Below are 16,820 nucleotides of genomic sequence, written 5' to 3'. Positions count from 1 at the left end.
CTTATTTAGCCTTTTTATTCTATTCAGACCTTCAGTTGTTTAGGTGAGGCCCACCCACATTAGGAAGAGCAATCTGCTTTACTCAGTCTATCAATTCAAGCATTCATCTCATCCAGAAACACCCTCAAAGACACACCCAGAATAATGCTTGGCCAAATGTCTGGGTACTCTGTGACCCAGTCAAGTTGATACATAAAATTAACCATCACAATATAACCTTAAGGGAATAGAAAGCACCTCAGGTTGTCTGGTCTTAAGGATCTCCATTCCCTCTCCATTACCCACTCCTTCATCCAACACATGCACAGTTTCCATCTGCTGTTAAAATTTTCCAAAATCTTTTTTGGATTAAAAAAACTGCTATTTATCTCTCAACATTCAATGTTGTCAAGTACAAGTCACTTATGAGGATCTCTGGTTCAGAGTTTCTGATATTCTTATCCAAGTTGAGCCGAAGCTGGAGGATTTGTAAGGGAGTGGTGGTATCAGAACCAGCTACACAAGGAAACTTCTTGTGTGATGTTGTGCTGTCAGCACTGGCCACCAGGAGTTTATTCACCTTTATGTATATATACACATTCATAGCCACACATGTGTGCTTGTGCATGCCTACATATGTACAACCACACACAACCTGATGGTGCAGACATAAATTCATCTCAGCCAGGGAGAGTGTGAAAATAAGGATGGGGACTCTAGACACACGGCAAATGGGAAACAAGAACAAAGGAACCTAAGAAATAAGAAGTAACTGGTGTATCTGGGAGACCTGATGGGCTTGAGCGCAGAATAGCTCTAGACTTGGATTGAGAGATAGTCAGAAAAGTAGAGTTAGGACCAGATCATGGTGGATACTGGATGTCAGGCTAAGGGGTTGGACTGTTTCTTTATAGTTAATTGTGAGACCAATGAAGAATATTAGAAGGGACATTTTAGGGAGATTGATCTAGCAGAGGTAGGCAGTAACTAGGGGTAGTAAGCAGTGAAGTTTCATTCTACTTGGGCTGAGTTAAGTCTAGTAATGGAAGAGAGGGTGGAGGAGGAGGGTAGGAGTAAGAAGATCAACAAGTAAGGATACATATGTACAGGAGCAGGAAAAAGTCAAGACCCAGACTTCATGCGGAGCCTACGCTGGAGGTTGTTCTGGATAAAGAGGCTGTAAGGACCTCAGCTGTAGGGATTCATGGACCTGCTAAGGTGCTTCACTGTTAACTTGACTCAACTACTTCTTACATCTGCTCCTCTCTCTTCTAAAAGCCATCCTTACTTTCTACTCTCTATCCTTTCTCTACCTCACAGCTTTTGCTTCCTCTCCACATATAGAGCCACGACATAGAATTTTACGCATACAGTGGTAATATGAATACCTTATTGGTTGGTCCTCATGGAAATGGAGTTGAATATGAATCACTTATGCCAGAATCTAGGAAGAATGTGATTTTTTTGGTATTTCAAGGGCATTATTTGTAAATACTGGTAATTATGAAAACATGTATTCATTAAAAGTGATGAAAAGTAGACAGGACAATTATTAGAGACAATTTTGAATTATTCTTTCTCCTGTAATCTAGTCTCTGTCTTTCTTGTATAGACTTTTTCTTCTTTTTAGTAATTTTTTAAGATGTGTCTGTCCCAACTATTTGGCAGGTGGAATAAATTACTCTCCATATTTCATTTTGTTTGACATTTAACATGTATAGACTAGATCTTATTTCAGAAGTTCTAACCTCAGCTGCGTATTATCACCTGAGGAGGTTTTAAACCATCCAATTTCCTGGGCTCTACTCCAGACCAGTTGAATGCGAATCCCTCTAGGGGTGGTAAGGGTGATGCCCAAGTACAGTTGATTATAACATGAGGCCAGGTAGGGAGTCTGTTCTTTCTCCATAGTTTCTGCTAAAATTTAGAAACACTTGCAGTTAAATCTTGAAGTCCTATTTTGACAAGACATGCATAGGTTAACACTTTCTCTCCTGTCTTTCCTTGTGTAATTTATAGTTTCAAGCTAAATTCCAGGGATTTAAAGGCTCTTTGTTGATATTTAAAGGGCATTTGAAGCAAATAAATGGTGAAATGTCTTTTGAAGCCAATAAAATATACCTCTGTAATATCTACTTAGTGAGAATATGCTAAAGAGCAGGAGGTGCTTCCACTGGACCATAAATTATGCAATTTTAAACAGATTTTTTAAATGAAAATAAAAACTTCTGACCATTTGAAATCACTTTTTTTTCTCAAACAAAACAAGAAGGATTCCAGATGTCAGGATTGTTTTGCAGTAATGATGATCTGTGGGCCAGATGAATGTGCTTAACTGTCCCAAGAGTTTGGGTAACTTTTTCTTTTCAAAAGAGATTGTGTGTGACTCCTGATTTTTAATTATTTAAAAAAAAATGTTAGGAAGACATGCCTTCTTCTCATCCCCTGCATGTTCATAATGCCCTGATTTAGTCCAGGTGTAAGTATATACACATGTATATACACAAAGAAATGTATAAAAATTGCAATCCAATTATTTGTCTATTATACCTCTGCTTGTTCTTTTTCTCTGATAAATTCTAAGTTGGTAGCCCCAATAGTATTTTTTTCTCTGGTATAGTTTTATTTTTGTCTATAGATATTTTTACTGTGGTGCAATTTCCCCAGTATCTTAGGATGTGCTATTTTAAGTTACTCTATTTAGGACTTGGAATGACAACAAGTAAGATTGTATATGGATTTAAACATCAACAAACAGTAATCAAAATATCAGCTTTTTACATCTTTGAAAAAATAGCCATTTATTTAGCAAGTTTGTCTGTCAGCATTGCTCCTCTACAACTGTTAATAATTTGTCTTAAAAATATGGTGTACCTTCCAGATAGAATCAGCAACTTCTTTAGCCAGGGGTGTCACCAAAGGAGCAGGAGAGAGAACAAAGTACAGGATTAAAAATGGAAGGGAGTAAGAGACAGGAGAAGAAGAAAAGTAATTAAATGGACATTTGAAGAAGGAGGGAGGAAGAGAGAGAGAGAGAGAGAGAGAGAGAGAGAGAGAGAAGACCCTGCTACCAAAATAGTTGTGTTTGGTGTTTGGTGCCCATGAGAACTGCTTGCGGCTTTGGTTACCCACCACTGCACTACTCCATCAGATATTTGGTCCACAGCTAACTGTCTCCTCTCCGGCTATCTACAATCCAGAAGAGCTAAAGATCAATGGGAAGAAGGAACTAGCACTTTAATTTAAATATAGGAATAGAAATTAACATGAAACTCCAGTCAGATCCTGTCAAATGATATATCACTTGGTCACCTGTGACGACTCTACACTCTGCCAAGGAGTGATGTCTTAGTGAGGTATGACCAAGCATGTAACAGAGGGCTGGCAATGTCCATTTTGGACTATGTCCAAAGGGGGTCAGATCCTGGATGTGTCCAACTGAACCATCAGATTGCCCACCCACAGCACTATTTAAAAGAGTTATAACAATAGCTCATTTTCATTCAAGCAAAGAGGCTAAATTACCACAGCGCTTTAAATGACCAAGAACATCTGTCCTTATGGAAGAGAACATAGACTCACAGTATCACCTTCATCAGTTTCGTCATGGTACCATGTGCTCCTCACACTTTAAGGGAAGCTGTGTAGATGTAATCTCCCAACTCTCCCCGTCACCATTTGCCTATTATTTTTAAGAGGAGGAGAAGTCAAATTTAGTAATTAAGAGCACAAACTCTGGCCCCAGGCTACTTAGATTCAAATCACAGTTGTGCCACTTATTACCTAAGTAACCTTGGGCTCATTAACTTCTCTAACTTGGTTTATTACCTATATCAGAAGAATGATAATACCTACCCCATTAAGTTTTTATAAGGATTAAATGAATTACATTTTAAGTTTTTAGAACATAGCCAATAGTAATCCTTCAGTTAATGTCAGCTACGTTTATTGTTTGTATTATTTGAAATCTGTTCTAATATTGCCCCGTAATAGGCAAAACCAAGTATCTTGGTTTTATTTTGTCTTTTCTGACCACTAAATGGCCATATTTAAATAAGTTTATAAACTCTTTTTTTCTGTGAATTTACTGCTCATGTCCTTTGCTCTTTGTCCACTGACCTCTGAGCCCCTTTACTATTGATTTTAAAGTACTCTTTGTATATTGCAGATATTAATTCTCTGTATATTATGTAAGTAGCAATCATTTTCTTCTAGTCTGTGGCTTCCTTTTAACTTTATGTTGTCATTACAGATGTTTGTAATTTTTATGTAGTCACATCTGTTAGTCTTTTCAATTCTGGCTTTTGGTATGCTTGGTTAGGAAGACTTTCTGCATTACAAGATTATAAAAATGTCCTCCTATATTTTCTTCTAGCAGTTATACAATGTTTTTGAAAGGTTATTTCTTTAATTCACTTAGAATTTTGGTATGTGTTGTGAGATGGTATGCCAACTTTATCTTTCTTCTCAAATTGTCTATGATCTCCCTATCATTGCACCTATTGGCAGTTCCAATATAAACACAACTATGGGTCTAGACTTTTTTCCATTCCATTAATCTATTTGTCTATTCCTGTGCCTATTTTATTTAATTTTATTGAAGCATAATTCATCTACAACGCTATGTTAATTCCATGTACACAACATAGTAATTCAATATTTCTATATATTACCAAATGATCACCATTGCCTGTTTTAATTTTAACGTTTCACTAGGCTAGTTCCAAATAACTCTATACTTTCAATGCATGTTGTGATATGTATTGCCATTTTTTTCCTGCCAGATGAACTTTAGAATCAGTTTGTCAAATTTCAAAATAATTTAATTGGAAGTTAAATTGGTATTGCACTAGATTATTAATTTTGGAAGAATTGATCTTTATAATAATAAGACCTCTATTTACCCAGGCTTTTAGATCCTCCAGTAGAATTTTATCATTTTCTTCATATAGATTTTGGATATTTCACATTGTTTATTGTTATTTTATATATTTTGTTTATATTGTTCAGATTCTCATTTCATTTTTTTTCTGCTTAAATACGGAACATTTTTATAACTGTCCTCATAGTATTCTTTTATTAGTTCTAATAGTTTTATATAGTTGATTTACTTCTTTTGACTGAGAATGAATGATTGCAGTGTTTCACTATTTAGTGTGATGTTTGCTACATGTCTCTGATAGATCAATTTAAGAATTACTATTCTATTACTAACTTACTAAGAGTTTCTTTTTTTAAACCACTAGTGCGTGTTGAATTTACATTTACTGGGATGATCATGTTTTTTTCTTCTTCATCAATGAAGTGAATTAAACTAATAGAATCCCTGATGTTGAATAATCTTTGTAGTCTTGTAGTAAACCCATCGTGTTTATTGTATATTCGTCTTTTGATATTTTGCTGTATGCAGTTCATATCTATATTTGTGATACTGATCTATAGTCTTCTGTTTTGTGATATATTTGTCTGGCTTTGTATCAGAGATCTGCTTTATCAATAATTTCATAAGTTTTCTGTTATTATTCTAGGCTTCAAAAGCTTTCTATAATAAAAAATATATTTCTTAAATGAGTCTGTAAAACTCATTTAAGAAAACTTAAAGTTTATAAAACTTGCCTAATAAAGCCATTTGGACCATGTGTTATTTGGGAGGAATACAATGAATTTTTTCAATACAGTTTACAGTTATTGGTATATGCAAATTTTTGACTTACCCTTGAAGCAATTTTGAAAATTCACAGTTTTCTAGGTAATTGGTTACTGCATCTAATTTTTCAATTTATTGATAAAAACATATTCTTTAAAAGTCTCTTGATCTGTGGTTATACTCATTTTTCCTTTGTTTTTAAAATACATTTTCTTCTTTTTACCTTGTCAAGATTGCCAGAGGTGTGCTAATTTACCCATCTCTTCAATCAGGTCTTATATGTATTTATCAAGTCTACAGATTTTGTGTTTTATTAATTTACTTTTATCTTTAATTCCTTCTGATTTCTTTTAGTCTCTTTTGCTTTTTCCTAGCCTTCTTAGTCAAATGATTATCGCTTATTAGAAAAATGCTGAAGAGAAACAGTTTCCTCAGGACGTAATCTTGACCACATCTCACAGTTTTTGATGACTTGCTTACACTGACATTCATTTGTTAATATAATTTAACTTTTTAAAATTAGAGTAAGAGCTGCATATTATAGACAGCTAAAAAATAGCAAGAATGATAAAAATTTTTTAATGCACCAAGAAGATAGAACCAGTTATAATCAGTCTGATGAATATAAAAATTAACACAAATGAAATCAGACTATATATTGTTTTGTAACCTGCCTTTTTTTACTTGATTATATTTTACAAATATCTGCTTAAATAACATGTTCTACTAGAACATCAGTTTTATTAGCTGTACAGTACCACTGCTTATTAATATATTTATCATTGGATATTTAGATTATGTCTAATTTTTATTACAAAATTAACATGCTCTATGAGACAACACACACACACACACACACACACACACACACACATACACATACACACTGAGGACCTTAAAGATTTTTCCTACTGAGAAATGAAAACAAATGAAATAACTGGATTATTAAAACAATATGAAAGAAATCAAGATAATACATTCAAAACTGCACTTTTCTTCACCTTGGACAGTTTCTAGAAAGGAGAATAACCATTCAGAGAGCCATAGATGGTGGTTAAAAAGTCAACCAAAGCAGCAGATAAGGAACAAAGAAAGAATGTTTACTGAGTATCTTCTGTATGTCAAGCACTTTGTTAGATGCTCTCATATCCATTATCTGATTTATTTAATCCTTTGTTTAGGAAAAAAAAAAGGGAAAGAAAAACATGTAAGTATCTGTGTTCCTATTCTTTTCTTAAAATAGGAAACAGTGTCTCAGAATAGTGAAAATCATGGTGGCAGAACTGATTCATTACTAATGCCTGAATAACATAGAAGGGATTCTGGTTAACTTGATTTTTTTGCTGATATATATTGCTTTTTAAAAAATAAGGTGCCACATATTAAGACTGTGAGAGATGTTTTTATGGTTACGCTTTGGAATTTTATGTATGCGTATTCTCTATTAATTTTGCTGTGGTTCACGATGCACGGCCAAATAAAGGGCTATAACTTTAATTCACTTCCAAAATGAGCTTAAGACTGATTGTAAACATTTTTTCCAAAGAGAATATTAGAGCTAATTTATATTTTTTATCAAGTAACACAAAGTAATTTTTACTTAGCCTCATTAGGCAAATGTGTAAACTTTGGTCATAAATCCTTCACAAACCATTTCAATACAATTTGGAACTCCTTCTGTGTAAAATTCCCAGGAGATACTAGAAGGCTGAAATTCATGATAAAATCACTTGTACAACTTGCATGTTTCATTAAGAGTTATGTCCAGCCTACATCAGGCAACATCAGTATACAATAAGACATTGGGGAAAGACTGGATTGGGTTTGGAGAGGTCTGAAGGCAAGTGAACCTACCATCAATTTGAAATGCACACGGCACATTGCTAGTACAGGTCCCTGGCAATCACAAAGAACACCTCTCCTCTGTTTACCAAGTCAGAAATAGGCTTATTTCCCATTCAGTTTCCTTATCTGTCCTCTTTGGAAAAAAACCAAATAAGATAGAAATGATAATATTAACAAAACTACCCCATTTCCTAACTCTAAATTGTTAGTACAATGGCTGGCATTGTATGCCTGTAACAGATATTAAACATTTATTGACCTTTTTGTTAAAGTTGAGGATAATTATTTCATTTAGTTTTTTACCAAGAAATCTTCTAACTTTAGTTCTCTGCCTTTATCCTTCATCTCCTTTTTGTTCTTCTCTGCCTGTCATTCACAGCTACCATTTCAGCTTTTGCTTTTCTAAGTCATCCTTTCTTCACTCTTTAAGTGTGCTTTTCCATCGTGTACTTCTCTTACCTTTGTCTCATGTCTTGCCCAATTTACTATTTTGAGAGACTTTAAAAGCAAACAAACAAAAAACTTGTTTTCCCACTTTCTCTGTTTCCCTAGCTGCCAACTTATGTTCCACCAGGGCATTAAGATCTTCCCACTTTGCCATAACTTCAGGCAAACCTAGATAACAAATATCACCCAAAATTCTCTCATATTCTCATATTTTTCCTTCCACAACTTGCTTCTCTATGTGAGCCCAATTTTTATGTATGCTTTTCTTCTCTATAGATTAGGGTTATAATTTAAGAACAGCATACAGTGTCTTCCTGACAGCTCTAGATTTGGAAAAGTCATAATCTACCACCCTACCTGCTTCTCTCCCTCCACCTTCCTTCTTATTTTGTTCCCTGCCACCTTCCCTGAGCCAGGACACACTGGCACTGGAGGACATCAGGGCCAAGGGTCAGGAACAGCAGCTCTGATCTTGCCCAACAGGGAACTCTGGAAATTGCTACTGGTCAGTATCAGCCAAGTGATGAGGCGAGCTGTTCACTCCAATCCACCTGTGACTTTAAGGAAAGCAGAAACCTTGAACCCCCAATAATGTCTAGGTTCTTTTTATCTTCATCAAATAGGCACTAACATTGCAAATATAAAACCAGAAAGGCATTGAGAAGAAAAGTGAATCCAAACATCAACTCTATTTTTGAATCACTTTGCACTCAAAATTTTACTCTTACAAAATTTTACCCTCCCAAATACAATGACACATTCAAAAATGCAGAGAAACCATGCAAATCAATTTCTCACATAAAGCAAATTCATTCTAGGATAGAACTTTCAGGAAGCGACTGGAACAAGCATAATAATAAGTGTTAGGAAACTAGCTGCAGACTCATTTTACTTCTGATCCAGTGCAAGTCACTATCATTTATAAAATGCTGATCCAAAATCTTTAGTTTGCTCCACAAGTATTTACTGAGCACTTAGTATAATGTCAGGCTAAAACTCTTGGGTAAAGATGAATACAACACAGTGCACACATTCAGGACATTCACGGTTTAGTTAGGTAATAACTAAACTATAGTTATTATAATTATAGTACCATCTGCAACAACCGAGGGATGTACAAGCTTTCTTGAGAGCATTAAGGAAGTGGCACCTAACATTACCCATAGACAGGATCAAATGAAGCATCACAGAGTAGACAATATTTCAATCAAGTCTGGAAGGATCAACAGGGCCAATGCAGTGAGACCAAGGTGAGAAGAGAATGGTAGATAAGAGAAGGGAAGACAAGAGAAGGAAAGGGCATTTGAAGCAGAGAGCCCAGAAGTATAAGACAACACGGGACTTCCAGTGGCAGGGTATGTGAATGACACTGGAAGGGGAGTCTGGGAGCTAGTCCTGAAGACATGAGGTATCATGCTAAGGACTTGGGACTTTATCTTCCCAGCAAGTGGTTTTGCAATTCTACCCCTTGGAATTAGAGATTAATTATAATAATAATAATTAAATAATAAAATAGCTAACACTTCCTGGGCAGTTAGTAATTGTCAGGATCCACTTTAAATAAGAATACATTTTAAATACTTAATCCTTAAAAACAACCCTATGAAATAGGAACTAATATTATCCTAAATTTTAAATGTTAGGAAACTGAGACTCAGTTTCCACTGAATGGAAGCAGAGGAACAAAAGAGGGGAACATTCTTATACAGCAGGTTTGGTGGCAAGTACACATTTGAACAAAGTATTACTTTGCTAAGAAAAAAGAGGATGGGAGACACTGAGGGCAGATTAGCGAAAGTTGGCAGAGCTGGAAGAGACCTCTCGTTTTTTGTATTATTAGCTCCTCCCTCACCTCATTTTCAGAATGAATAAGGAAGGAGGAGAAGGGAAGGAAATTATACAAGGAAGTGCTGTCATGTCCAGCAGGCCCTTTCTGCAATCTCTTTGCTATTCCTCCCCTCCAACATGAGTGATTCGCAGTAAGTCAGGTGGGAGTACTTGCTGTATGCTGGACCTAACTAAATACTTGACAGGTATTTTCTCATTTCATCTTCACAACAGCAATGTCACAGCCTGCCTGTTACCCCAGTTGACAAATGAGCAAACTGATGCTGGGGGGAGAGGAGTCCATGATTCTTTCCTATAATATTGCCTGTACTCTTTCTCCATCCAACTTCCATTTCTTTGCCCCTTTCTTCCCTCATCCATTCTCATCTAGATAACCATGCTGTTTCATGAACCTCTGGAATTTCTTACTGCACAATCTCTGAGAAGTTGGAGTGATTGCCTCTCCCTTTCTGCTTTTATATTTTACTTATCTATGCCTAACAATAGTCTAGCACTTACTACATTCCAGGACTTCTTCCAAAGCCCTTCCAACACATTTACTCATGTAATACAAGACCCCCAGAGAAATGCTATTGCTTCCTCAGTTAAAGATATTGAGTTACCAAGAGGTTAAGGAACTTTTCCAGGGCACAGAGTAAGAGGTAGAATGAGAATTTGAACTCAGGAGGTCTAGCTTCAGGGTCTGCATCCCTATTCAGGCTTTAGCAGGACTTTGCACACCTGACCACGCACTTGATCTCAAAATCCTTTTTTTTTTTTTCTTGGCTTCCAATCCACCTCTCTCATTTGGTTTACCTCCTACCTACCTGGCTGCTTCATCTCATTCCCCTTTGCTGATTCCTCCTTGTCTCTCTGACTTCCAAAAGTTAGAGTACCCCAAAGTAGGACCTATTTTCTATACTCCATCCCTACTAATTTCATCCAATTTCACAGCTTAATCATCATCTCTACACAGATAGCTACCAAATCGTTATCTCCTGTAAATCTCTCTGTAAATCTCCCACAACATTCTGACTCAGATATCTAACTGTGCACTGAACCTCTTCACATGGCTACCTAATGGGCATCTCGAAATCAATGTGCCTCCAACTGAGCTCCTGCTCTTCTTCCACAAACTCGTTATTCCTCATCTCAGTAAACTGGCAACTCCTTTCCTCTAGTTGCCCAGACCAAAAAACAATGTCATCCTCAACTCCTCGTGTTTCTCTCTCACGATGCATCCAACACATCTGTAAAATATATTCCAAGATTTGATCACTTTTCAGCACCCTATCACCACTCTAATCCAAGCCACTATTCTCTCATACCCGGATGTCGCAGCGTTTCTAACTGGTCTCCCTGCTTCTCCCCTCGGCCCCTCTAACCAGAGCAAGGCAAGTGAGGCACTGCCTCAAATGCAAAATGTAAGAGCCATCAAAAAAACTCAGTAATTAAGACAAATGATATTTTATTGCAATTTTTTTAAAAAAATCAAAATCAATGAAAAAATATCCAGGATGAACAAAATGGCACAATTTAAATAAAAACAGGATCAGAGTGATTGCCTTACCTCCCTGGCCTCACCTTAGCCCCAGCCCTGCCTGACTCCCTCAATGTTTTCTCGATGGTTAGAGTGAGTCTGTTAAACATAAGTAAAATCTTCACATCTCAGGGCAAAAGCCAAGGTCCTTACCGTGACCTACAAGATCCTTCATGACCTGGTCCGCCATTATCTCCCTGACCCCAGCTCCCACTTCTCTCCTCATTCACTCAGCTCCATCCTCTCCACATAGGCCACTGTTTCATTGACAAGCTCCCACCTCAGGGCCTTCCAACTTCTTGGAATGCTCTCCCCCAAATACATCCCTCATTTCACCCAGGTCCCTTTCCAAATTCACTGTATCAGGACCACACTATCTAAAATTCCATCCTCCTCCCAACACATATACTTCATATTGCTCTTCCATTCTTTAATTTTTTCTCCTCAGAAATTAAAATAAGCACAATGTATATTTTGCTTATTTATCTTGTTTACTGTCTCTCACAACCACTATAAAACTCCATGAGATTTTGGGGGGAGAGGGCTTTGTTTTGCTCTCTGCTTTATTCCCAGTGTCTCAAAAATTCTTGGATGATGGTAGGTACCCAGTAAACAACTTTTGAATGAATAAGTAATACATGTTTATGAGTGCTTTCCTTTAGCTCCAGTGGTCTTAATGCCTGCTATATATAGGTTTTGAATTCTATTGCCTCAATAAATTACACTGAGAACTACTCTTCAAAATGCAGTAGCTCAGATCTGAAGAATCTGCAAGGTGTTAAATTAGAAAACGTATTGCAAAACCTTTCTTTCAAATTTGACCAAATTTTTAAACAGAAGTTTGACTTGCTTAAGAAAATATTTATCTTGGATTCGAGTTCACTCCTTAGATTAAGTCAATGTTGAAAGAGGGGGTTGTTTTTGAGAAATAAACATGAAGATCAAGTGTCTCTTAAGGCAAATTCCGAATTTTGTTTCTATGTCCTGATTTCCAATGACTTGATTCTTTGTTGAGATATTATACAGATTTTCTCAATAATGTCAGAGTGAACCTATGTGTGATCAAAAGACCATTCTGATGTCAAAGTATTTTTAATCACCTTTATTAATAATTAACCAAAACTAAAGGCAGGTTTTACAAATAAAACTTGGCTCACCATGAATTGCTCTCTCTTGATGGAGAAGATGAAGTTCAGCAAAGAGCAAACCTACAACTTGGCTAGAAGACAACAGACTTTGCCTTCCAACATCTGTTAAGACATGCAAGACTAACCTCATCAGACCCCAGTCCATCCATGGCCTCACTGCTCTTACAGGTCAAATCCAGCATTGTGGGAGCATTTGAGAGTATCCTGATGAAAAGGCAATTTTAGTAACATTTGGGAAAAGTGCACGAGTTAGAATTAGTCTTAAAGGCTAGTTTTTCTTTGTAAATCTTCAAAATGCCTTTTTTTAATTTATATTTTTTATTGACGTATAGTTGATTTACAACTTAGTGTTAGTTTCAGGTGTACATCACAGTGAAGTGATTCAGATATATATATATATATATATATATATATATATATATATATATATATATATATATATATATATATATATTCTTTGGCAGATTCTTTTCCTTTATAGGTTATTACAAAATAGTATAGTTCCCTGTGCTATACAGTAGGTCCTTGTTGGTTACCTATTTCACATGTAATAATGTGTATATGTTAATCCCAAACTCCTAATTTATCCCTCCCTCTTCTTTACCCTTTGGTAACCATAAGTTTGTTTCCTATGTCTGTGGGTCTATTGCTGCTTTGTATATAAGTTCATTTGCATCTTTTTTTTTTTTTAGATTCTACATATAAGCAATATCATATTCGTCTTTCTCTGTCTGGCTTACTTCACTTAGTATGATAATCTCTAAGTCCATCCATGTTGCCGCAAGTGGCACAAAATGCCTTTTGTAGTTTTATCTTTTAAGAGGATTGTATTGTTTCATAGAGATTTCTATGACTGTACTCACCAGCAATTTAGGATTAAAAACTGAATATAGGTCTCATTTTATGCCTACCTTGTAGTATCCATAGAAAGAGTATTTACACTATAAATGTGTCACTAAAGCTACACGTCCAATCTGCATTGCTACATATATATATCAAACGACCACTCTCAGAAAATACTTTCCAATTCGTCTTAGCCAAGATAAAAAGTTAAGCTGAAAACAAACAAACAAACAAAACACTGCCTTTTGCAAAGTAACAGACACAGAAACTGGTGTAGTAACTGAGTTAGCCAACTGTCCATAAAACACAATGCCCTAAACCTGGGCAGGGAGTGAAGCTGCCATATAGACAGCACTAACTAAATACTTCTTGAGAGAATGAATGATTGAAAACGGAATTGATCTGAGTCAGAAGCAAGCAAGAATTATGCAAAAAGTCTAGGGCAAGAATGGCCATGCTTATATACAGAACATGAAATTGTTTTATCCCTGTAACAGCTAATGAATATTCTCGCTGGAATCTAGTTGTTTTTTTTTTCTTTGGTTTTCTAAATTATATTGAAAATATTACTTTCTAGATGATGCTTGTCTATTGTTTGGGAACTTTATTTTTAATTGAGTATAATTGCTTTACAATGTTGTGTTAGTTTCTGCTATATTATTCTATTACTTTCATAATAGAATACTTTGAAGCTGCATTTTACTCAAATTATTATCTTGGCTTCACTTTTGTCACCCAATTTTTTACCCATTCCCTGTATTATTAATGGTACCTTTACTCTGAATCTTTAAATGAAAACTAAAGCAGTATAGGAAATCCCAGTGCATAGAACGGAAAAGTTCTTAAAGGGCCTATAGTGAAATACATTATATTTGCATGTGATTCAAATCAGTGTAAAAAAAAGCTTCCTTTGTCTTGGTTGGCAGAGTACATCAAGCAGAGTGAAATCCCAGCACAGAACCCTCACTGAGTCACTCCCACCCTAATCCAGCAGGTCAATGCACTCCCCTCTGTACATGGGAGCCTCCAGGGGCTCGCACCATCATAGCCTGGGACCTTCACCATGGACAAGTCCTTGTGCTGGGAACCTGTGAATTTGAACAACCATCATATTTGGAATGGGGTTCAAATCACGTTCCCTGATAGAAAGTATAGATAATGAAATGCTGAAGTTTCATATTCACATCTACATAGATCAACATGGGCATATGTAAATTTTCCTAATTTCTTAGATTTTACAAAGGGCTTCACGTCCTTTTCTGAGTGGTCTATGTGGTATACGATCCAGGTGTCAGTAGGCCCTTCCAACACCATTCAAAAGGATCCATTGTTCTTGTTTTGTTAAAACCCATGTGACATTTTTATTACAGAGTAGTTTGCATGATGACTTCTGTATATCTGATACCAGCACACTCTGATCTAGAAATTTATCTTTGAAGAATAAGTAGATAAATGTCTCAGGTAACAGACAGAATAGATAAATGAAGCTAAAGCTTTCAGGATCTTCATACAATATCCTCGTCAATTTGATTTCGTAACAGTGCTTTCTTCCCTCATCTGCAAGGACCATTCCTCATATTCTTTTAATCGGCAAGCATGAATTTGTTTTTGAGCATTTGGTGACATCCTGAGATAATTGGACTGAGAACTACTGGTCTGCATTCTAAGTGGAAAAAGGATATTACTCAGTGTTGACGTCTAAATTTCAACTAAAATTGAACATTTTTCTAAAACTCTTTTTTTAATGAGGATATTTAACTGGCCTGGTTTGTGCGTGTCTGTTAGTTGCTCTAACCTTAATGAGTAATTTATAGAGAATGTTTCCTAAAGATGTCCTTCATGAAAAGGACAAGTTTGGACTTGGTAATAGTAATTTACTTAATTTATCTTAAATTTGGTTTCAGTGAGCAACCCTAATTAACCTGATTTTTTGCTGATAATCACTCTCAATGGAATCAAATCACAAATCCGGGGATGGATTGAGCGGCACCCAGAAGGAAGCAGCCCTCCGCGCACTGGTCCAGCGCACAGGATATAGCTTGGTCCAGGTAGGAACTTCTTGTGCCATCTGCTGAAACCCACCACTGAATTCAGAGTGGTGGGAATATTAGCGATCCTAACATGCAAAATGTGATCGGTCAGTTGTATAACTCTTTAGTTGGACATTCCTTTCTAGGGGGGAAGGAAGTTGGATCATTTCAGTTTTGTAGGTGATCTTCCAGGTGATGTTCTTTCTACTCTGGGTTATCAACTCAATTTTGCCTTGTCATCTGGAAGCAGAACTAGTGTTCACAGTCATAAAGACTATCACAGTTTTGAAAGGCCAGTTCAGTATAAGAAAAGGCAGCTGGAATTCACCACCCAGAGCTTGTCAGTGAAGGAGAACCCAGCTGGTGCTTCAAGAACCAGAAGAAAACAAACTATCCAGGAACTTGCCTTAGTTTCTAGAGAGATTTTTGACTGCAGATGTTAAACAACTTCTAGAGGAAGGATCCAAGAGCTGACCACCTGGTCAGCCTAGCTATTCCGGGATGTTTTCTCATAATACCTATCCGATCTGTTTAGGATATATAATAATTTCTCTCCATGTTCAGCATTTTTGAAAAAGAAAGAAGAAAAACTATCCTAAAACTATCTATTCATTGTCACTGGTTGTTATGAATTGTCTGTACATTATTATTGTCTTTATGATAACCTCTGTTAGAGAGCTTATGATATATTGAAAAACAAACTAGTATTAGACATATAAGTTAATTATCTTACTTGAAGAAATAATGTTGCTTTTTTTTTAATGTTGTTCTTTTTACAGTAAGACAAAGTATTTTACTTCTCAGCTATTATATTTTATCCACATACTTTCCCAACTTAAACCGAATCTTTGTGCTATTATGAATACGAAAGTCATAAGTGGATAATAATAAAATATACAATAGTGTCCTTTATTACATGTTCCTTTGTCAGATCAGTTGAAAACTAAATGTAGTACATTTTGCAATAATCTTATAAGTCACGGCACACTTTGTTAGAGATAATATAATGCTGAAAGTTATTTCTAATTTTTCATCCTAATGAAGAGTATTTATTTAGACTTTTTTAAGATTTCAGAGAGTATTATTTCACAGAAGGCTTCTAAAAGTTTAAGTCAAGGGAGATACTAATGTATTATTAGTTTTTAATACTTAATAAGAGTCTATTTTAGGATCATTACTAAACTTTTAAATGTCTTCATCTCCAAATTTAATGTGCTTCAAAATTAATGCCTGATTGAAAATTTTTATGCAGTCTTTTCCCACATAAAGGGGTATTTCATAATCCATAGAGAAAATTCTATAGAGTTTACAGTCTGTAAAACAGATACACTTAGAATAATAATTTTTTACATTTGCTCAGGTACAGTTAGTTGAAAAAATGTTTTTTTCTTTTGTAATCAGCAGTTTCATAAATGTTATAAAATCAAAAATGTTTTATATTAGTTTATCTTTTTAACTGCTTTGTATCTGAAACACTCATGCAAAGACAGTGGTAGTGGAAAGCACTTAAACCC

At 35.7% G+C, this 16,820-nt stretch overlaps 1 protein-coding gene across 6 annotated transcripts in view; it reads left to right on the top strand.

Moving 5' to 3' along the window:
* A1CF (APOBEC1 complementation factor) overlaps positions 1 to 16,820 on the top strand; it is an 84,618-nt gene that overhangs the window by 10,499 nt on the left and 57,299 nt on the right. For 2 of the 6 annotated variants that reach the window (XM_007182838.2, XM_007182836.3), the window contains exon 2: positions 15,181 to 15,324. The exons of 2 other annotated variants lie outside the window; for them this stretch is intronic. In XM_007182838.2, coding sequence (XP_007182900.1) covers positions 15,226 to 15,324 — 99 coding nt within the window. In that variant the 5' untranslated portion in view covers positions 15,181 to 15,225. Of the gene's footprint in view, positions 1 to 6,807; positions 6,834 to 15,180; positions 15,325 to 16,820 lie in introns of those variants that run through there. 2 more of the 6 variants (XM_007182837.3, XM_007182839.2) reach the window with 2 other exon arrangements.

The sequence above is a fragment of the Balaenoptera acutorostrata genome, chromosome 16, assembly GCF_949987535.1.
Source record: "Balaenoptera acutorostrata chromosome 16, mBalAcu1.1, whole genome shotgun sequence".
In the NCBI taxonomy this organism is placed as follows: domain Eukaryota; kingdom Metazoa; phylum Chordata; class Mammalia; order Artiodactyla; family Balaenopteridae; genus Balaenoptera; species Balaenoptera acutorostrata.
The sequence above is the reverse complement of the archived record's forward strand: the minus strand, read 5'-3'. Positions and strand labels throughout refer to the sequence as shown.